The sequence below is a fragment of the Mesoplodon bidens genome (assembly GCF_964165515.1).
Source record: "Mesoplodon bidens genome assembly, chromosome: 3".
Taxonomy (NCBI): domain Eukaryota; kingdom Metazoa; phylum Chordata; class Mammalia; order Artiodactyla; family Ziphiidae; genus Mesoplodon; species Mesoplodon bidens.
The window spans coordinates 85,731,805-85,755,212 of NC_138178.1; the positions used below are offsets into that span (position 1 = coordinate 85,731,805).

A 23,408-nucleotide genomic window follows, 5' to 3' on the forward strand; every position below is an offset into this window, starting at 1 on the left:
GCGCGCATGTGTGTGTGTGTGTGTGTGTGTGTGTGTGTGTGTGTTTCTGTGTGTAGATTAATTCTGCTTGGGGGCCAGTGCTGAGAAAGGCATAGGATTTGAATTAGGTCTTGAGAAGTGAAATCGAGAAAGATGAGAGAATTCCTGGTGGAGGAAAAAGCATGAACATAAAGACAGGACAGTCCAGAAGGTTGGGGGATGGCCAGGACTCTGCTGGCCTGTGACTAGAGTGGTGAAGGCTGGGTGGGTCAAGGGAGATGAACCTGGAGAAGCAGCTAGGGGTGCAATCCTGGAGAGTTTGTAAGTGCCAGGTGGAGGAGCCTGACAGTTTTATAAGTGATGGAGAGCCAGGGTCTTGAGCAAACAGGTGATATTCTTCTTTGATGGGTGATGTAGACAGAATAATGGTTCCCAAAGACAACCACATCCTAATCCGTAGAACCTGTGACTATGCTACCTTACATGACAAAAGGGACTATGTGGATGTGATTAAATTAAGTATCTTGAAATGGGAAGATTATTTTGGATTGTCTGGGAGAGTCCAATGTAATCACAAGGGTGCTTATAAGGGGAAGTCAAGAAGATCAAGGGCAGAAGGAGAAAGGATGACAGAAACAAAAGATTGGAGTGAAATGCTTGAAGATGAAAGAAGGGGCTATGAGCCAAAGAATGCAGGCAGCCTCCAGACACTGGGAAAGGCAAGAAAATGGATTCTTCCTTAGAGCTTCCAGAAGAAATGCAGCCTTGTTGACATCTTGATTTTAGGACTTCTGACTTTCAAAACAGTAAGAGAATAAACCTGTGTTGTTTTAAACCACTAGGTTTGTGGTAATTTATTACAGTAGCAATAGGAAACTAATACAATGGGTAAAAACAATATATCTATCATATCCAATCTAACGATAGGTATGAAATGTAGTAAAGTGAAATTTAAAAAATGTCACAAATATTTTTCACATTATTAGTTTATTTCTACTCCTAAATATACAAAAGTCCAATATTTTAGGAGAAATTTAAAAAAATACTATATTTTCTTTTTTAGCATATATCAATTGTGCTTAAGCAAATGTGTGAGTGATTGATTTGTCCCTGTGAGAGCTTCAGAGTCACCCTGTTCTTGAAGGGCCCAACAATATGATCAGACCCAGGCATTCCTTGCTGATTTGGGGACTGGTACTGATGCTGGGCTAAGGGTTTTATAGTTGATCAATAAGTTGATGAGGGAAAGGAGCAGAGGCTTGGAGAATCATATGTGTATTTGTATATGCATATGCATATATGCTACTATATATAGTAAATAATTATTTAAAATAAAATGTCCCATGGCAGAAAAAATTAAGGTTTTTAGCTTAGTTAGAAAGTTAGAGGTGGTTTCCTGGAAGAGGTGGATATTGGACTGAGACTTTATATACACAAAGGGCAGAAATCCTACTGACAGGAGAAAGGATGGCAATTCTAATTTAAATGGTAAAGTTTCAGAAGTAGAGAGAAGAGATGGAAAGCTAAGTATTCTGACCAGAGCTGAGGACCTGCGGGAGTAGGGAAGAATAAAGTAGAATGGGACAACTGAATGAGAAGTTTAAATCAGATGCTAATGGAGATCAACATGCAGATTTCTGAAGACAGAAATGACATAGGAGAAGTATTTATGGAATCAAAGGATCAAGTACCTTAACCTGGATAAAGACCTAAAATATTTTAAAGAAGTTTCCTCTTTGATATACTGAACAATTATAGCATTATATTACTAGACAAGTAGGCATGAGGAAATATAAATTCTATTTATTTATTTTTTTATTTATTTGGCCACGCGGGATCTTAGTTCCCTGACCAGGGATTGAACCCGGGCCCTTGGCATTGAAAGCATGGAGTCCTAACCAGTGGACCACCAGGGAATTCCCTATAAATTCTTTTGGATGCTTGCTATTGTGAGCCAAACAAGCTAGTTATCAACAGGGAATTAAATACTGTTCCAGGTACACAGGAAAGTAGCAAATTTTGTATTTTTACTTTTCCTTATGAGCACATTGAATGTGTACTGGGCTCCAACACCTTGTTGAGAGAAAAAGCTTACCAGTCAGGATACATCCATGTAAGCCAACCAAAAGTGCAGCACTGTGGTACAAGGGTAGGGTGGTATAGACTACATCATTCTCTGTAATCCCACTGGCAGCAGCAAAGTTGGCTCCATACCAAATGCGAAGATGATTGATCATTGCAGCTTTCGGGAGACCTTTGTAAACACACAAGAGGAGCCATGAGTGAACCAAGAGTGGTCATTTACAGACATGTGGTCTGGGAGAGAGATGTGGCTTAGGAAGATTCATCAGCTGGTGATTAGAGTATTGCATTCAGTTACACCAGAAGTTGGCAATTTTTTTCTGTAAAGAACCAGATGGTAAATGTTTTAGGCTTTGCAGGGTCATAGTCTCTATTGGAACTACTCAACTCTGCTATTATAGCTGAAAGCAGCCACACACAAAAAGGAACAAACTTGGCTCTGTTGCCATAAAACTTTATTTACAAAACAGGTGGTGGGGCTGTTTGTGGCCCACAGGCCATAGTTTGCTGACCTCTGAGTTAGGTGGTTATTACAGTTGTAAGTTAAGATAAAATGAAAGAAAGTCTATTGAATTTCTGCTCTGGGTCTACCACCTTGCAAGGTATAGTTGATCCTTGAACAACAGGGGTTTGAACAGCTCGGGGCCACTTATATGAGGATTTTTTTCAATAGTAAATACATCCATGATTGATTGAATCCATGAATGAAAAATTGCAGATACCTAGGAACCTATATGGAGGGACTTCTATAAGTTATACGCATATCTTCAACTGTGTGGAGGGTCAGTACCCCTAACCTGCACATTGTTCAAGTGTCAACTGTATTTTCTAAATTTCATTTAATTCTCATAATTAATAAGTAGAATTATATTCTCTAATTTGCAGATGAGAAAGCTGAGATTCAGAAAGAGTAAATAGCCTATCCATCCTATCTCCTTCCTTCATAACCACTTTTATGAATTTCTTATGTACTGTTCTAGAGTTTCTTTATACAAATATAGGCTCATTTGCTCATATGTTCTTGCCCTTTCCCCCATTTTAAAAAAAGCACACTTTTCTGCACTTGTCCCTGCTCCACTTAATGTATTTTGGAGTTCTGTCCATATTTGTATGTAGAACTTTCCCCTATTTTTTCATTCATTTATTCTCTCTCTCAGCTGCATCAAGTCCTTTGTTTGTGTGTTATAATTTATTCATATTATTTTGCAATTTCAAATGATGCTGCAGTGAGTAACCTGGTCCACATGGCACTGTGCACTATGAATGATACTCCATATGTAGGATAAATTTGCTGGTGTGAGACTGCTAGGTCAAAAGATATGTCTTTGTAATTTTGATAGACACTGCCACATTGCCTGTTATAAGGGCTGTCCCCATTTACTCTCCCATCAGTAATACATGAGTGCACCTGTTTCCTCATAGCCCTTCCAAGGTAGCCTTTCAAATGTTGGGATTTTTGCCAGTCTAAAAGGTGAAAAATCATATCTCAGTGTAGTTTTATTACACTAAGTACATTTGCATTTTCTTAACTATAATTTATGTAAGTTTTTTGTAAGACTCAATTGAAAGAGTATGCTTGTATTGTTTCCCATGGGAGTCAGTTCAGTTGGGAAGGGCATGAAGTCATTACCAAGGGGCTGGGGCTAGAGTTTAAGACCTGAGTGGGTAAACTGGCTTTGGGAAGAGGAAGGCAATTCTCTGTAGATTCAGATGCTTCAATATTTGATGGTACCTTAGCTGGATATTGCCTGAATAAAAGTAATTTGTTATAAGGCAAAGCAGTATGGATGGCAAACTACCATCATCATAAACACAATTCACAATTCATGGTCTTTGTTGAAACAGAAGAAAGCATCAATAACTCAATTGTATTCACCTTGGAAAAAATTGTCCAGATAGTAAAATCTCTGAATTATATTAAAAAAAAAGAAAAAAAAAAAGAAATGCACATCCTTTGCTGGTTTGAAGTACTTTCAGAAACTTTCCTAATTAAAATTTTTAATGAAGAAATAAGAACATCTGGTAACGATTATATAATTTTGTGCTACTGACTGCCTTTGAGGAACAAGGAAAACATTTTGTTCTCTGATTGCTTAAATGAATTCTTTTAATTAATGTTTAGAAGAGTAAATTAACATATTTTATTCAGAGAGAAGAAGAAAAGTAACATAAACATCAACCCAATTATATTCCAATTAAATCTAAATTCTGAATTATAGGATTAAATTAAAGACTGCTTATTCTCTTTTTCCCCTAAAATGGGTTTTATATTTGATGTCAAAACCTGCAATTGTGAATTGTGAATTCAGTTCAATTGTGATGTCAAAACCTGCAATTGTGAATATACTTACCTATAGAGTATTAAGACTAGAACACCCAGTCACTAACTAAAAGGGCTTGTTTTATCTCAATTATTTCCCAAACCAAAGTTTTCAGTTTAGTTTTACCATTCTATTAAAAATGAGGGTAAAATTTCCATATATTAAGGTAGTGTCTGGATGTAGTGGAGGCATTTGGTTAACGGTGTCATCCTACCATTCTGTTGGCATGGTGATATATAACTTTTGACAAAACAGTGACAGACATTATGCTCTGCGAATCAGCTTTAATAGGTCATCCCCAGCCACCCCTCCTCATGAGGCTCAAAGCAACCCTTATCTATTGGTTGGCCAAAAAGTTCATTCAGGTTTTCTGTACGGTCTTAACGGAATTTTACAAGGAGAATGCATGTTTGTATTACCTGCTTAAGTTAAAATTTTAACCAAAAGAGATAAATGATTCACATAGTCAATTTCCCAATATTAATAATTAGCATGCTGGCACTAGCTTCCTGCCCCCCTCTTAAATATATCACTCAGGCTTCATTTGATTATGTTTTGGTAACATTTCCCCTGGCCTAGAATAGGCAGACACCAAATAGCTGTTAAATGGATGAAGTAGGAGGTGTTCTGGCAGAGTGGTCAGTTGCATGAGCTGTGGAGTCAGCCTACCAAGGTGAATCATGACACTTCTACTTCTGATCCTGGAAAGTTCTTAACCTCTCTAAGCATCGGTTTATGAATCTGTAAAACAGGAATAAGAGTAGTACCCACCTTAAGAGTGGTGGGAGAATTGTATGAACAAATGCCGTAAAGCTCCTAAAAGAGCACCTAGTACATCCTACCTTTAATATTGCCTATTCCATGTAGCAGGGTTCCAGTAACACTGATAATTGGCAGTGTTTTCTCTTAGTGGCTTACAAAATAATGGTGCAGCTTACACTGAAGGTGTAAAGCATCCTAGATTTGATGAAATACACTATTTTAGGCCCTCAGCTAAGAGCCATCCTACACCCACAGCACCAAACAGCTTCAAGTCAGTGTTGCATGGAAAGATAGTGGTCAAAATATTTATATAAATATAACCCCATTATTGTTCTGCAGTCTTCTTTGGTGGTCCATTTATAATCGGTTATACATTATATATGGACTCTGGATATAATATAATCAAAATGCAGCAATCATTAAAAAAATTCCAACAAGCTATTCAGTGCCAAATCTTATCCATCATCATAACTATTTTTGTAGTTCTTGGTTAACCTCTTTATCTGTTCTGTACACCAATTAGGGGGAGATATGCATAGCTTAGAGAAACCCAAATGGTTTCATATGCTATGAAACAAGATCAGTTCCCACAGGCAAAGAGCTAAATCCCCTGAAGTATTAGTTATCTGATAAGTTTTGCCGAAGAAAGAGAGCATTTGAAAATCTAACCCAACATTTAACACTTTCAGGATAGGTCCATTTCTTGGAGAATCCTCTCTTTATTTTTACCTGTGGTTCCAGAAGTATAAATGTATAAGGCAGGAGTGGAAAAGGTCACTTCCGACCTCCAGGACTCTGGGATAGGTTCAGTTGACATTTCATCCACTTTGTCTAAGAAAGAGTCGACCCCATTGGTGTTAGAACTTCTGCTCACGTAATAGACGGCCACATCATCTTTTTTCAGGCTTGGCAGCACCTCTTCAACAGCTGCTTGTAGTTCTTAATTTAATGAGACAAAAAATCCAAACAAATTAAATTAGTTCATTCAAGTCTATTAGTGCAATAAATTTTGCAGTGATTTTGTTTTCCCTAAACTTTGCTAAAATGTGTAGATATAGTGATGCTTAGAGTTATGCATTTTTAACATGGAATTTACCAAATTTGAAAATATCCCAAGATCCCAATATTTGAGGGGAGGTTGGGTTTTAATGGTTTCATAAGCAGCAGATGGTTGGCTGAAGTCTGTACTTTACATGACAAGTGCAAACAAATGAACATATGGGTAAAAACCAAGATTATGTAAGTGTATGACTTTTATGCATATCTGAGATATATATATATATATATAGTTATTCCTAATATGTGCCCCAAAGGACCAGTGATAAAAAAAAGAAAAATTTAAGGAAAAAGAGAAATGAAAAGAGGGGAGCCATGCTACTAACAAAGATGATAGAAGCTAACTTTATATAACACAATTTTTTACATATCAGCAACAAGTAGTTCTACTAGGAAGGTTCAGCTGATCTGAGACATAAGCTCCAAATCTCACAAGCACATTCTCTGGCCTAAGAAAAAATGGACTGATTAGCATGTTTTTCAAACTATGGATCATAATACAGCAGTGGATTGTTAAAATCATTTAAAGTGACCATTATTCTAAAAAATAAAATAGAATGAAATAGAAATTTTCAGAGCATATCACACACAGGAAGAGGTAAGTATTTTTTTTTAAGTTTTATTTCAGCCATGTGAGTGTGTGTGTGCTGAGTCACACAAAAATGTAGTTTTTACAGTGGGTCAAGGTCAAAAAATTTAAAAGACATTCATGTAATATGCAAACCACATGTCAGATTTGCTACTTGGATTTTTGTGCTGCTAAACCATAAGATGAGATGGTCTTTAAGCTTATTTGTCTTGAATGGTGATAACTGAAGTCAATATGCTTATTCTTAATAGGAAGGTGACTCAATATCCCAGGGAATTACCTTAGGGAGGCTAAACCTGATTCATCTTATATGCTTTGTTTTTCACATGTTTATGTATGATGTCTCCATCAAGACATGAGATATCATCTCGATAAATGCATTTAAAAAGTTTTAAAACTTTTTAACCAAAACAATCATACCCCTGACAAATATAAATCAAATAGTACAAAAGAGTTTATAATGAAAATCAACAGGCCCTTATCTCACAAATAAAGCTGCTGCCTAGAGGCAATGGCTTTCAGGTTTTTTTAGCTGTTTCTTCCAGCAATCACTTCTCCATCACCAAATTATGTGCTTTTCCTGCTCCCTCTTGACTTATCATTTATGATCCCCATCCCCCTTGTCCACCCCCAACAGTTATTATCTTCACTTTATTGTCTGGGTTAATGGTATTTACATCTATTCTGAGACTACAATTCTGTCTTCCTAGCTTTGGCTGTGTGTTGGCTCTAGAAGCTCTAGAACCAATCATCAGGACTGACAAGATTATGACAATGAAATTATTTGTAAATATGACTGAAGAGCCAAGTAACACACAGTAATCATCTTTCCCTTCTTGAATAGTTTTCTCCTGGAATTTCTATTGGCCATCATTCCTTAATGTACTATTTGTCTCAGTTCTTTCTTTTTTTAAAAATAAATAAATAAATAAATTTATTTATTTATTTGTTTTTTATTTATTTTTTTAAATTATCTTTGGCTGCATTGGGTCTTTGTTGCTGTGCGCCGGCTTCCTTCCTCTAGTTGCAGAGACCAGGGGTTACTCTTCATTGTGGTGCACGGGCTTCTCACTGTGGTAGCTTCTCTTGTTGTGGAGCTCAGGCACTAGGTGCATGGGCTTCAGTAGTTGTGGCACATGGACTCAGTAGTTGTGGCTCACGGGCTCTAGAGCGCAGGCTCAGTAGTTGTGGCACACAGGGCTTAGTTGCTCCACGGCATGTGGGATCTTCCCGGACCAGTGCTTGAACCCAAGTCCCCTTCATTGGTAGGCAGATTCTTTTTTTTTTTTTTGAATTTTATTTTATTTATTTTTTTATACAGCAGGTTCTTATTAGTCATCCATTTTATACACAACAGTGTATACATGTCAATCCCAATTGCCCAATTCATCACACCACCACCCCCATCCCCCCGTTGCTGTCCCCGCTTGGTGTCCCTACTTTTATTCTCTATGTCTGTGTCTCAATTTCTGCCCTGCAAACCAGTTCATCTGTACCATTTTTCTAGGTTCCACATATATGCATTAATATACAATATTTGTTTTTCTCTTTCTGACTTACTTCACTCTGTATGACAGTCTCTAGATCCATCCACATCTCAACAAATGACCCAATTTCGTTCCTTTTTATGGCTGAGTAATATTCCATTGTATATATGTACCACAACTTCTTTATCCATTCATCTGTCAATGGGCATTTAGGTTGTTTCCATGACCTGGCTATTGTAAATAGTGCTGCAATGAACATGGGGTGCATGTGTCTTTTTGAATTATGGTTTTCTCTGGGTGTATGCCCAGTAGTGGGATTGCTGGATCATATGGTAATTCTATTTTTAGTATTTTAAGGAACCTCCATACTGTTCTCCATAGTGGCTGTATCAGTTTACATTCCCACCAACAGTGCAAGAGGGTTCCCTTTTCTCCACACCCTCTCCAGCATTTGTTGTTTGTAGATTTTCTGATGATGCCCATTCTAACCAGTGTGAGGTGATACCTCTTTGTGGTTTTGATTTGCATTTCGCTAATAATTAGTGATGTTGAACGGCTTTTCATGTGCTTCTTGGCCATCTGTATGTCTTCTTTGGAGAAATGTGTATTTACGTCTCTGCCCATTTATGGATTGGGTTGTTTGTTTTTTAATATTGAGCTGCATGAGCTGTTTATATATTTTGGAGATTAATCCTTTGTCCGTTGATTAGTTTGCAAATATTTTCTCCCATTCTGAGGGTTGTGTTTTCGTCTTGTTTATGGTTTCCTTTGCTGTGCAAAAGCTTTGAAGTTTCATTAGGTCCCATTTGTTTATTTTTGTTTTTATTTCCATTACTCTAGGAGGTGGATCAGAAAAGATCTTTCCGTGATTTATGTCAAAGAGTGTTCTTCCTATGTTTTCCTCTAAGAGTTTTATAGTGTCTGGTCTTACATTTAGGTCTCTAATCCATTTTGAGTTTATTTTTGTGTATGGTGTTAGGGAGTGTTCTAATTTCATTCTTTTACATGGAGCTGTCCAGTTCTCCCAGCACCAGTTATTGAAGAGACTGTCTTTTCTCCACTGTATACCCTTGCCTCCTTTGTCATAGATTAGTTGACCATAGGTGCGTGGGTTTACCTCTGGGCTTTCTATCTTGTTCCATTGATCTATATTTCTGTTTTTGTGCCAGTACCATATTGTCTTGATTACTGTAGCTTTGTAGTATAGTCTGAAGTCAGGGAGTCTGATTCCTCCAGCTCCGTTTTTTTTTCCCTCAAGACTGCTTTGGCTATTTGGGGTCTTTTGTGTCTCCATACAAACTTTAAGATTTTTTGTTCTAGTTCCGTAAAAAATGCCATTGGTAATTTGATAGGGCTTGCATTGAATCTGTAGGTTGCTTTAGGTAGTATAGTCATTTTCACAATACTGGTTCTTCCAATCCAAGAACATGGTATATCTCTCCATCTGTTGGTGTCATATTTAATTTCTTTCATCAGTGTCTTATAGTTTTCTGCATACAGGTCTTTTGTTTCCCTAGGTAGGTTTATTCCTAGGTATTTTATTCTTTTTGTTGCAATGGTAAATGGAAGTGTTTTCTTAATTTCTCTTTCAGATTTTTCATCATTAGTGTATAGGAATGCCAGAGATTTCTGTGCATTAATTTTGTATCCTGCAGTTTTACCAAATTCATTGATTAGCTCTAGTAGTTTTCTGGTGGCATCTTTAAGATTCTCTATGTTTAGTATCATGTCATCTGCAAACAGTGACAGTTTTACTTCTTCTTTTCCAATTTGTATTCATTTTATTTCTTTTTCTTCTCTGATTCCCATGGCTAGGACTTCCAAAACTATCTTGAATAATAGTGGTGAGAGTGGACATCCTTGTCTCATTCCTGATCTTAGAGGAAATGCTTTCAGTTTTTCACCATTGAGAATGATGTTTGCTGTGAGTTTGTTGTAGATGGCCTTTATTATGTTGAGGTAGGTTCCCTCTATGCCCACTTTCTGGAGAGTTTTTATGATAAATGGGTGTTGAATTTTGTCAAAATCTTTTTCTGCATCAATTGAGATGATCATATGGTTTTTATTCTTCAATTTGTTAGTATGTTGTATCACATTGACTGATTTGAGTATATTGAAGAATCCTTGCATCCCTGGGATAAAACCCACTTGATCATGGTTTATGATACTTTTAATGTGTTGTTGGATTCTGTTTGCTAGTATTTTGTTGAGGATTTTTGCATCTATATTCATGAGTGATACTGGCCAATAATTTTCTTTTTTATAGTATCTTTGTTTGGTTTTGGTATCAGGGTGATGATGGCCTCATAGAATGAGTTTGGGAGTGTTCCTTCCTGTGCAATATCTTGGAAGAGTTTGAGAAGGATGGGTGTTAGCTCTTCTCTAAATGTTTGATAGAATTCACCTGTGAAGCCATGTAGTCCTGGACTTTTGTTTGTTGGAAGATTTTTAATCACAGTTTCAATTTCCTTACTTGTTATTTGTCTGTTCATATTTTCTATTTCTTCCTGGTTCAGTCTTGGAAGGTTTTACCTTTGTAAGAATTTGTCTGTTTCTTCCAGGTCATCCATTTTATTGGCATAGAGTTGCTTGTAGTAGTGTCTTAGGATGCTTTGTATTTCTGTGGTGTCTGTTGTAACTTCTCCTTTTTCATTTGTAATTTTATTGATTTGAGTCCTCTCCCTCTTTTTCTTGATGAGTCTGGCTAATGGTTTATCAATTTTGTTTATCTTCTCAGAGAAGCAGCTTTTAGTTTTATTGATCTTTGCTATTGTTTTCTTTGTTTCTATTTCATTTATTTCTGCTCTCATCTTTATGATTTGTTTCCTTCTGCTAACTCTGGGTTTTGTTTGTTCTTCTTTCTCTAGTTCCTTTAGGTGTAAGGTTAAACTGTTTATTTGAGATTTTTTCTTGTTTCTTGAGGTAGGCTTGAATACCTATATACTTCCCTCTTAGAACTGCTTTTGCTGTATCCCATAGGTTTAGGATTGTCGTGTTTTCATTGTTATTTGTCGCTAGGTATTTTTTGATTTCCTCTTTGATTTCTTCAGTGATCTCTTGATTATTTAGTAATGTAGTGTTTAGCCTCCATGGATTATGTTTTTTACATTTTTTTCCCCTGTAATTCATTTCTAATCTCATAGCGTTGTGGTTAGAAAAGATGCTTGATATGATTTCAGTTTTCTTAAATTTACTGAGGCTTGATTTGTGACCCAAGATGTGATCTATGATCTATCTTGGAGAATGTTCTGTGTGCACTTGAGAAGGAAGTGTAATCTGCTGTTTTTGGATGGAATGTCCTATAAATATCAATTAAATCTATCTGGTCTATTGTGTTATTTAAAGCTTCTGTTTCCTTATTTATTTTCCTTTTGGATGATCTGTCCATTGGTGTAAGTGAGGTGTTAAAGTCCCCCACTATTATTCTGTTACTGTCCATTTCCTCTTTTACAGCTGTTAGCAGTTGCCTTATGTATTGAGGTGCTCCTATGTTGGGTGCATATATATTTATAATTGTTATATCTTCTTCTTGGATTGATCCCTTGATCATAATGTAGTGTCCTTCCTTGTCCCTTGCAACATTATTTATTTTCAAGTCTATTTTACCTGATATGAATATTGCTGCTCCAGCTTTCTTTTGATTTCCTTTTTCATGGAATATCTTTTTCCATCCCCTCACTTTCAGTCTGTATGTGTGCCTAGGTCTTAAGTGGTTCTCCTGTAGACAGCATATATATGGGTCTTGTTTTTGTATCCATTCAGCAAGCCTGTGTCTTTTGATTGGAGCATTTAATCCATTCATGTTTAAGGTAATTATTGATATGTATGTTCCTATGATCATTTTCTTAATTGTTTTGGGTTTGTTTTTGTAGGTCCTTTTCTTCCCTTGTGTTTTCCACTTATAGAAGTTCCTTTATCATTTGTTGTAGAGCTGGTTTGGTGGTGCTGAATTCTCTTCACTTTTGCTTGTCTATAAAGCTTTTGATTTCTCCATCAAATCTGAATGAGATCCTTGCTGGGTAGAGTAATCTTGGTTGTAGGTTCTTCCCTTTCATCACTTTAAGGATATCATGCCATTCCCTTCTGGCTTGTAGAGTTTCTGCTGAGAAATCAGCTGTTAACCTTATGGGAGTTCATTTGTATGTTATTTGTCATTTTTTCCTTGCTGCTTTCAATGATTTTTCTTTGTCTTTAATTTTTGCCAATTTGATTACTGTGTGTCTTGATGTGTTTCTCCTTGGGTTTGTCCTCTATGGGACTCAGTGCGCTTCCTGCACTTGGGTGGCTATTTCCTTTCCCATGTTAGGGAAGTTTTCAACTAAAATCTCTGCAAATATTTTCTCTGGTCCTTTCTCCTTCTGGGACCCCTATAATGGGAATGTTGTTGCGTTTAATGTTGTCCCAGAGGTCTCTTAGGCTGTCTTCATTTCTTTTCATTCATTTTTCTTTATTCTGTTCTGCAGCAGTGAATTCCACCATTCTGTCTTCCAGGTCACTTATCCATTCTACTGCCTCAGTTATTCTGCTATTGATTCCTTCTCGTGTAGTTTTCATTTCAGTTATTGCATTGTTCATCTCTGTTTGTTTGTTCTTTAATTCTTCTAGGTCTTTGTTAAACATTTCTTGCATCTTCTCAATCTTTGCACCATTCTTTCTCCGAGGTCCCGGATCATCTTCACTATCATTATTCTGAATTCTTTTTCTGGAAGGTTGCCTATCTCCACTTTATTTAGTTGTTTTTCTGGGGTTTTATCTTGTTGCTTCATCTGGTACATAGCCCTCTGCCTTTTCATCTTGTCTATCTTTCTGTGAATGTGGTTTTTGTTCCACAGGCTGCAGGAGTGTCCACCTACCTTCTTTTATAGTTCAGAAGTTCTGGAAGCTGGTAGTCCAAAATCAGGGTACCACAAGGGTCAGGTTCTGGTGAGAGCTTTCTTCCTGGTGTACAGATAACCATCTTTTTGCTGTGTCCTCACATGGTGGAGAGAGTGGCAGGAGGATTCTTAACCACTGTGCCACCAGGGAAGTCCCTGCGTCAATTTATTTTCACCCTCCATCAGATCAGCTTCTCCCTTTTGTTGCTCTTCTCTCCTCTTGTATTTTGACTGCTCTGTAGTTCTTCAGTATTTTGAGAAGATCATCAAAAATATTACTGTTGTAAAAACAGTAACTGGAGTGCTAATGTCCCTTGCCAATGCCTTGGTTCAGACCCTCATTATTTCCTAGACTGATAATTGCAGTAGCCTCCTGACTGATCTCCTTGCCTCTAACCTCTCCCGACTTCCAATATCAGTGACACCGCTCCCCAACTTCTTGTTCCTGCCCTGTTTAAAATCCTTCAATGGCTTTCTTTGTGACAGAAGCCACTCTCTATGCAGTGTGTGAGGTCCTGAGGTCCTTCACAGTCTGTGGCCCCCTCCCCAACTTTTCTGATGTCATCTCCTTCTATCTACCTCTTGTCCCCTTTCCTCTAACTACACTGATCTATGTGAAGTGAGTGTACCCATAATTCTCACATCTTACTATCTTTGTCCAGGTGATTTCATCTGCCCGGAATGCCCTCTGGTCCCCAGTCACTGTGAAAACTCCTGCTCACCCTTCAAGACTCAGCCTCATTGTACTTAGCTCTATGGCCCTCCCACAGGAGCTTGCATATACTTCTATCACATGTGTTTAGTATGTAGTGTGACATGCTTCAGTTCTTTTTCTCCTCTACTTGACAGTGAAACATTTGAGGTTAAGGGATTATAACATAATCATCTTGGCAACCCCTCCACCACTAGATAAGTTCCCAATAAATGTTTACAGTTGAAAGACACAAACTATTGTATTAGTCAATGTGGAAGAAACAGTGGAATAAGCTAAAGCTGTTGATTTTTAAGGATTTAGATATTGCAATACTGTGAGTTGATTAACCTCTAATAAAATAAAATGCAAAATTAAATCATTTTTGTGATAGAGGTATGCCTTGCATATAAATAAGGGACTACAAAAGCAAATTAAAAACAAAACAAAACTTCTACTGCTACTTAAAGAATTAAGAAATCTTTCTCCCTCTCTCCCTTCACCTGAGACTGAGGCTACTGAGTTAAATAGTGTGTTCATAAGTTACCTGGATTATTTCTCACTCCTTTCCTCTCTCTTTCCCAACATTTATTCAACATCTATTTAAAGACTGTTCCCTATGTGCCTGGTTCTAAGCACTGGATACAGCAGTGAGTAAACCAGATACTGTCCCTGTTTTCATAGAGCCCAGGTCTAGTGGGGGAAGAAACAGACAAAGAAATAATCCATTAAAATAAGGTGTCATAGGTGTCACAGGAGGGGAGGGAGGTGGTGTTTTGGAAGCATAGGGGAGGGGCACAAAGACAACCCAGAGGAAGTGTTATCTAAACTGAGACCTGAAGGGTGAGCAGGAGTTGGCAAGATGAAGATCCACTGAGATCGACTGAGCCTGTTTGTAGCTGAGGGGACGGCTTATGCAAAGACCCAGATGCAAACAGCATGGTGCCAAAGTAGCTAAAAGAGGATAAAGCTGACTGGAGTGTAGAATGGGAGGGAAAGAAAGTTGGGAGAAGAAACTGGGATGTAGGTTGGGACCAGGTTCCTGGCTTAGGTCAGGTAAGTGGGTTGGAGGGGGCAAGACCAGAGGCAGGGAGACCATTTGGTAGAGCAAGCTTGTTTGCATTAATGTAACAGCAGAGGGTAGAGAGAAGTACATGCATTTTAAAGATGTTTGGGAGGTAGAATAGACTGGATTTGGTAACACTCTTGATGAGAGAAAAATTATAGGTCAAAAGGGACTTTAATTTTTTCTGTAACTTTTTAAAAGAAAATTTACTCGGGCATTAGTGATATATCAAAAATTAATAATAGTAATAATAAAAGTAAAAGGAGATGTAATTAAGCAGGTATCATGCTTGATCACAGTTCAAGCAATTTGGCAAATTGTATCCTCTACTTCCCTCATGTTCCTACCTGGCTTTCTGCAGGCTTTTGGTTTGTGAGCCCTGACCTTTCATAGAGGTCAGCTTATGTGAAGGAAAGGACATTGCCCCTGCCCAACACAATTTCCCTACATGGCCTCTGGGCTGTTGGTGCAGAATTTGCATTTGGACATTGTCTTGAGGTTCCAGTGGCTCGCCAGCCGTGTCAGGGCATACCTCATATGTCCTATGGTAGCAGCCTTTCTTCCCTTAAACTAAAGATGCTAATATTTATATAAACATATCTATACACACACATATAAACTGAAATTTGAAGGGAAATTCTGGATGTGAATGCAACTCATTAACTTTGTATTTGATATTTAGTGTCTTTTCTAAACATGATTGGGCCCCATGTTTTCTGCTTCACACGTGTATTTTTTTTTTGTAATTCTTACTGTAAAGTCTGCTTACTTAAGATAAAATTGGCAATCAACAGGGACATGTAAGATCAAATAAATCTACTTGTTGCAGGTTGAGCTCCCTGGGACTCTGAGATTTGTGTGTAGGAGTGCTCTCGGGAATGACACCTGTGGGGTTGCACGGGAAGTAGATTGGATAGAGGGAGAGATTGCACTGTGATGCAGTCACACAGTGGCCTCCCTCAATTGATCCTACAGGGACTCTGGGCCCAGGATGGCCCTTCATGTTGTCCCAAATGAAATGAAGTGGATTCTACCTCCGTGCCTTCCCACCAGCCAGTCATTGGATACAGATTAGGGGTGGTATTGATTGACCTTGGGCAAAGCAGCTTTCTTCAACCAAGGGCAAGCCCTGGAAAGGCTCTTAGCTGCCAGCTGCCAGCTACCAATGCTTTCAGCAGCTGAGGAATGAGTACCTCAGTCCTGGAGTGGGGATTTGGGCAGCATATCACAGCATCCACCACAACTTTCATTCTTAGTGATAAAAGATTTACAAATTTCATTTGTGGAGAATAATTTGTATAGTAGCTTTACATACATCACCTCGCATAATTTTCACAACGACCCTGTGTTATAGATGATGGTAACCCTGTTTTTACAAGCGAGGACAGAAGCTCAGTGAGTCTATGTATGGAAGGTTATACACAAAATGAAAAGAATTATACCAGGCTTCTAGGAGTCCCATCTCCTTGTACTAGACATTCAAGTTCAAGTTTTGGTAAAGTGCCTTGATTTTTCGTAAGACACTGTCTACTTGACATGCTCAGTGCTGGCTAAAGCATGTGGATCTGCCTTTACATAGTAATATGGATAATCCCTCATTCATTTTTTGATGAAGAGCATAACTTTAAGCTTTATGGAAAGTTGCCTAAAGGGTGCAGAGTGGATCTGTCACTTCTTCATTAGTCTAGGCTGAAATTATGGATGGAAATAGAATATCAGAGAAAGCAGTATACCTTTGGATGATGGAAAATCACTGATTATGAAATCACTGCTCCCCTTAAAATTCATTTTGTTAAAAAGAAAAGAAAAAAAATCAGGGTAGCCTAGGAATTTTCCTCCCTCACCCATAACCTTTTTTTTTTAAGAAGGGGAAGAAGAGAAATTTCTGAGTACACAGGCCCATTCCTAGAAAGCAGAGGGAGAGGGCAGGTGGTGAGCTGAATCAGTCTTCATCATCAAAGTGGCAAGATGCTACTGGCTAAACCTGCTGCTTTTTAATAGGAAAAGCATTCAATCTAGCAGCTTGCTCTGCTATTAGATTGCCTCACTGAATGGGTAACTGACCAAGTTAGTTAAATAAAACACGCCAGGAATGTTTACTAATAAAGTAAGATCTGAAAAGAAGGCAATGAAAGGAAATGGGTTTTGATCAGAATTTCAGGATGATGTGAAATGGTTGGTGGATGAACAAATCAGAACTGAAGACTTATCTTTTCTTCACTCAGAAAGGCAACTGAAACAAACTGGTTCTAACACAGCTCTTAGAGACTGAAAATAGTTTTAAAAATACCATTTGTAACTGTGATTTTGCATTTCTATCCCTGGCAGTTTGGAATTATAGTAATTAAAATAACCTAGTGTCTAGTCTTTACCTCAACAAGATGTGCTAGAACACCCTTCAAATAGAGGCATGGCGTACCCTCCCCTTCCCCACAACACAAATCACCCTGAGGTCAGAAAGATGTTCAATCAAGGTTAAGTCCCACTAGGAGTAAGCAGATTTTTAACAGGGAGATACATACTCATCTCATATTTATATAATTATATAATTTCTTAATATTATTTTTCACTTCTCTCAGTTAAAGTGTCTTGTGTTCTAAATAGCCCTGGAATCAAGTGTAACGGCTCGTCATGAGGTTACCAGGTCATTCCAGGCCTTACATAATTATAATCATTTGATATCCATAAGCAACCAAGTCACCTGTCTACTAGTTGTGTACTTCCCTATTTCTCAGAGGCTGTGGGAGGGTCTTTTTCAAACACTGGCCGATGACACTCCTTATGCAGAGTAATTCAAACACTATCCTTCTTCGGATTCAATAACATAAACAGCTGATTTAGAGTTAATTTTGTTTTTACCTCTGCACTCCTTTCTTGTTTCTAAACAAGAAAATAAACTGATAAGCATTCCCAAATATGCCAGCAATGTGCTCCTTTGTTTTTGAATGGAGATGTACAACCATCCCCCTTGCCACCTTTAGTTATGAGCAGGGCAAGAAGAAACATTTTAGAGAACATCCTTAAGCTAGCTCTCTCTTCAGAGTTTAGGTTACCTGGCTGGGATCCTAGCTCTTGAATATACTCCTCATTTGATGTCTGGGTTTCTGTCCTCTACCATCCTAGACACAGACTCTCCCCAGCCCATCCTGTGCTCATCACCAGCTCCCTCTCTGGCAATGAGTCCCGGAGAGAGCACCTCTCTCTTGTAGCCCTCTGCCAGAAGTAAACTGGGAGGTAAAACAAGTCCGTGGTAAGGAGAGGCTGGGCCTAGGGGAGATTGGGTCTAAATGGATTTTCTCAGATTGGGATATATTTTATTTTTTTAACATCATTTTTCATGCCGTCATGCCCATCCCAATAGTTATTAGACTTTGGAGAAGAAAGCCTGCTACAGCCAACCAAAATGATGGAACTCATTAATGCCACAAACATTTACTTACTAGGGCATTATTCAAAGGTATATGAGAAAACTGTAAGCCGTTGAGACAAAGTGCATTGAAGCAACACATCTAAGTTACTCCTTGGGCAGCCCAGAAAGAGGAATGGAGACAGGATATCTCTATGCCCTGATCCTTGAATAAGTTTGCACTAGAAAATTATCTCATTGCATGGAAGTGAGGCCACTGCTGTTGGCCATTCCTTGGGTTCTCTGAGTCCCTATTTTCTCTACAGTAGAGTCTCTTCAGTAAACAGCTTAAAAATGACTATTATTTAAGTCCAGCCTGCAGTTGTCCTTACATAGTAAAACTCTTTCATGAAGCATCTCACTGGTGTTGGGGATCTGATGAAAACTGCCTCTGGGCTCCTCTTGCCTAGAATTCCCCCTCTATAAGTACACTTGCCCAGCTCTGTTGTCAGTGTCCCCAAGAAGCCTTCACCCTCTGCTCTTTTTCCTCCACAGCACTCGGTAGCTCTCCCAGCATACTTATCACATTCTCCTGGGCATCACAATCATTTGTGTATATGTGGCTTAGTTCTTCTACTGAACTGTAAGATTCTTGAACTAATTCAGCTTCTCTCCCCATCCCACCATGGCAACTAGCTTGTACCTTGTGGGGACTCTCTAAATATTTCTTGATGTGATATCAAAATTGTTGTGCCATCTGCTTTTCTCCATCTAACCTCAAAAGTTTGTTTGATGAGAGTTCTCCTTGGTCCTGACACTAGTTTTAGAATGTTCTCCTGTTTTGGAACTTTCAATGATGCAACACTTTTGAAAGCTATTGGAAGCATTTTATCTTATCACATTGTTTAAAGGAGGTCCAATTTTATTTTTCACAACCCTGCAAAACCAGGTCAAAGATAATCTGGAATATTTTATAACCTCTCTGGATCTCAGTCTTGAAAGACATAGTATCTTTGTTACTAAAGCCTTGTACAAGAGTAGTGCCAGCACTGGGGGAGCTGTGCATGATTATGTTGAGCCGTGCAATGCAGACCTGGCCAGTGAGCTGATGAATGAGTTATTCTTCCAGTAGAAGAGCTAGCTTAGCGACAATCTTAATGCTAGCATAAATGGAAACAAAGCAAACTTACTATTTTGGGGGCCCTTTTGGGTGTTAAAAATTTTTTCTTTTACAAAACATCCTATGTTGTATGAAATTAAATATGGCTTGCTGTTTTACCCATATTCTATGTTTGGGAAGTTGCTTGAAAAACTACTGGCCCAACAAATTGGTTTCTATCAACTACAACATTATGTGGGTTTCAATAGCTGAAGGCAATTTTTCCATGTGATTACATACATCATACCCTTCTATGGAGAAGGATCCTGAAATGTACCACAGAGAGAAAATTATATTCTCTGGGAGATGGGTGGTTCTGTTTGATTCAGGGAAGTGTTTGTGAGTCTTTGGCTTTCTCTAAGTATAGTAAGTTCTGACGAGAAATTGGGTACTGAAATGCCTGATAAGGTTGAGCCCTGTTAAACTTTGTGAAGAGTCCCCCAAATTCATGACAAGTGGATCAATCTTCATGATAAATACCACTGTGCCGGTCCTTTACCTACACTCCAGAATTTGACAGATAGCTGAAACTCAAGAGCTCTTACTAGCCCGTGAGCCCTGAGGCTGAAATTCGAAGTAAAGAATCAAACCCTGTTGAACTGTCACCCCTCCAACATTTCTAAATCTTTTCATCTTTCTGTACCATGTTCAGATGGTGTAACAGAATATAAAAAGTGTCCTAGAAGTGAGAAGAAAATTGGGTTCTGTCCCCAGCTCTCTCTGACCCTAGGGAATTGATACCACCCCTCTTGGCCTTTGTTCATTCAACTATTAAACAAGTGGGAACTAGACTGATTGTTTCTCAAAGCCTAGTCCTTAGATGATTTGCTTCAAAATCATCTAGGGGTGGCATGGGGCTTGCTATAAAAATACACTTTCCTGGGCCCCACTACAGTCCTGCTGAATCAGTGTTTTTGGGGATGAGGCTCAGGAATCTTTTTTTTTTTTTTTTTTTTTGATTTTTAAATAAGCTTCCGGGGCCTCCCTGGTGGCGCAGTGGTTGAGAGTCCGCACGCAGAGAACAGGGAGATCAGCTCGGTGCTTTGTGACCGCCTGGAGGGGTGGGATGGGGAGGGTGGGAGGGAGGGAGATGCATGAGGGAAGGGATGTGGGAACAGATGTATATGTATGACTGATTCACTTTGTTATAAAGCAGAAACTAATAAAAATAAATAAATAAATAAATAAAAAAGAAAGAGCCTTGATCCCAGTGCATTTTAATCTCATATTACTTGTCACTGATTTCGGAAATGCAAATGTCACGGGAAAGGGGCAGAGTGACTTTGGCCCAACTTTATCATGCACCCTATTTTCTAAGAAAAAAAAAATCAGTGACCAGGATAATGCTGGGAACATTAGTCTAGCTCCTTAGGATAAAGCCATATGAATAAAATTGGTTCGTCAAAGAGATACAGGTTTTAAAATTTGCCAACAGTAAGTGCCCTCTTTTGCACACTCTTCCCTACCTGGAGATTTGGCATCCTTTTTAATCTCTGTCACTCTTATATGCAAAAAAAAATTTTTTTTAATTACAACTGGTGTCTTTTACTTTTTAATGTATTTATTCCCCACTTGTATTTCTTCTTTTGTATCTTGCCATATTTACTAAAATAATAATATTTATATTTGTCTTAGTGATAAAGCTTGTTTTTTCACGTATACACTGCAAGTTTTCCTGATTTGTTAGCTATATTTTATATGTGTGTTTATTTGTATATGTATGTATTTGTTGTTTTAGCTACGTATTTTAACATTTCTATTTAGTCCAATTTATCAATTATTACCATGTTATTTCTGATTTTAATATTTTTCATACTTAGCAATGAGTCTCTCAAACCATCTATAAAAATTATAACCTAAATTTTTTCTAGTGCTTTTACGATTTATTTTATATTTAAAATTTGGAACCACTTATAGGTTGTTTTGATAATTATGACAGAAGCAATATTTTTGGTTTGTTACTACATGACTCCTTTTTTTCCATCAATATCATTTATTGAATAAATTTATTTTTCTTTGTTGAAAAAAAAAAAAAGCTTCCCAGGTGATCCTTACGCTCATTAAAGTGACTCTTCTAAACTTTTTATTGCAGTATAACACACTCGTTAAGAGTTGGAGGATTATAACATTAGAATATCTCTAAGATTCTTTTCAACTTTAAAGAATTCTAAGAATCAGTCCATTCAGCACATTTACGCATGGGCACATTTATTAACAAGCGTGCAACTTTGGACTCTGTTACCCCCTTTGCAGGAACCGTTTCAGATCAGAGTGTAATTCTGCATGCTGTGTAATGGTCTCTCAGTGATTTGGAAAAATAGAATGTTTTTCAAATGTGTGGCCTCTCTCAAAGGTCAGTTTACTGTAGAGAGTGCTGTAGGTCCACTGGAAAGTCTGTTCAAATTTGATCTGGACGTCAGAGTTTTGTTATACTTCCCATGTACGCTGACCAAAGCATAATACTCAGTGACAGAAGACTGTTACCTGGGAGGGAAAGGAGATATCTGGCTGTGTTTCTGGTTGGATTACAGAACCAAACTCTATTATAGTCATTTAAATCCAAGCTTCTTTGTCAATAAAACTCCCAGTCTTTGACCTCCCTCACAGGGGGCCTGGGATACTATGCAGGTAAAAAGTATTTAAATTCCTCCTGAAGTGGTACACAGATCACTGTGCTAATAACTTTCCTCTGAATCAACTGGTAAAGTAATAGGTTTAAGAGTCTTCCAGTTACTAAATAGTGAAGTTGTCTCTTTTCCCAGGCAACTAGAAATGGTTGGGAATTTTCTAGGAAAAGCCATCCCCTTCAAATAATGTGGCTACCTTTAAAATTATCCCCCTGCTTTTAAACTTTTATACAAAGCCTTCATTTTTTTTGGATTGTTTATTTTATGCCCTATGAAACAGGTGTGTAAGCTTCCTGGTTTCCCACAAGTGAATAGACATCTCATCTTTGTGTGATACTAGGCGAACTCCTTAGCTTGCTTCAGTTTCCTCAGCTATGAAATGAAGGGGGAGAGCAGATGGATGCTTAGTCTCTTCCAGCTCTAACACTTTCCATTCATGTAGAGGAAGGTAGCGTAACGTAGGGAAAGTCATGGGCTTTGAAACTGGACAGACTTAGGTCGGAATTTTAAGTTTCCTCAGTTGTATGGCAGGGGGTAATGATATGTTAGTTCTCAGGGTCATAAAAGCATGTGGCATAGGGCTTGGCACAGAAAGACATTCCAGAAAGGTGAGGCTTCCTGGCTCCCTATTCCTCCGTGGCTTTTAGCCTGCACCTGGTTAGGCCTCCTCTTACTGACAGAGTGAGAAGCAACCCCCTGGTCCTTATTCAAGTGCAGGGACAAGATTTCTGGGAAGGGAAACCCAGAAGTCCTGTGGGTAACAGGTTCTTGGTTTCTTCCTGAACTGGTGACCACTGGGGCATGAAGTTATCATTTCGGGTCTGGTTGAAATGTGGCAGTAGGTAACTACAGAACCAAAGGTCACTGTTGCTATAGATGTAATGGGGGCTCACCAGAGCCCGCAGCAGGCAACCAAAGTCTTCTCCCTGGGGAGTAGGTGGGGTCACCTTCTTTCTGCCGTGAGAATCCAGGGAGGCTAACAGCATTTGAGAGTTGGAAGCAGCCTTGAAGACCATTAGAGAGGAGGAAACCAAGATACAGGGAGGGAAAGTGACTTTCCCATGATCACACAGCCAATCAAGCAGCAGAGGTGAGAACAGTCTCTCTGGATCCTCCGGAATTCACACTCATGACCCTCTGCATTTCATCGCAGATGTTGTCAGCACTGGTTAAGAGCATGGATTCTGGAGGTAGATAGATCTGGTTAACCTCCTCCTCTCAATTCTGTGATCTGGGGCATAAGGCACCACCTCTCTGGCCTGAGCGGCCTCAACTATAAAGTCAACCCTACCCGTGTGAGCATACACAGCAACACTGTTATGTGTAGTGCTTAACAAAGGGTCTGGCACAGTCAGCTTCCACGACAGAA

The 23,408-nt window shown here is 38.5% G+C and overlaps 1 protein-coding gene across 1 annotated transcript in view; it reads right to left on the reverse strand.

The window, feature by feature from the left end:
• Window positions 1-23,408, reverse strand: part of SLC27A2 (solute carrier family 27 member 2) — a 53,233-nt gene that overhangs the window by 28,993 nt on the left and 832 nt on the right. Inside the window, exons 2-3 of the mRNA XM_081227186.1 lie at window positions 5,874-6,083; window positions 2,075-2,233 (exon numbers count right to left, since the gene is read on the reverse strand). Of these exons, the coding sequence (XP_081083312.1) occupies window positions 2,075-2,233; window positions 5,874-6,083 (369 nt within the window). The remainder of the gene's footprint in view (window positions 1-2,074; window positions 2,234-5,873; window positions 6,084-23,408) is intronic.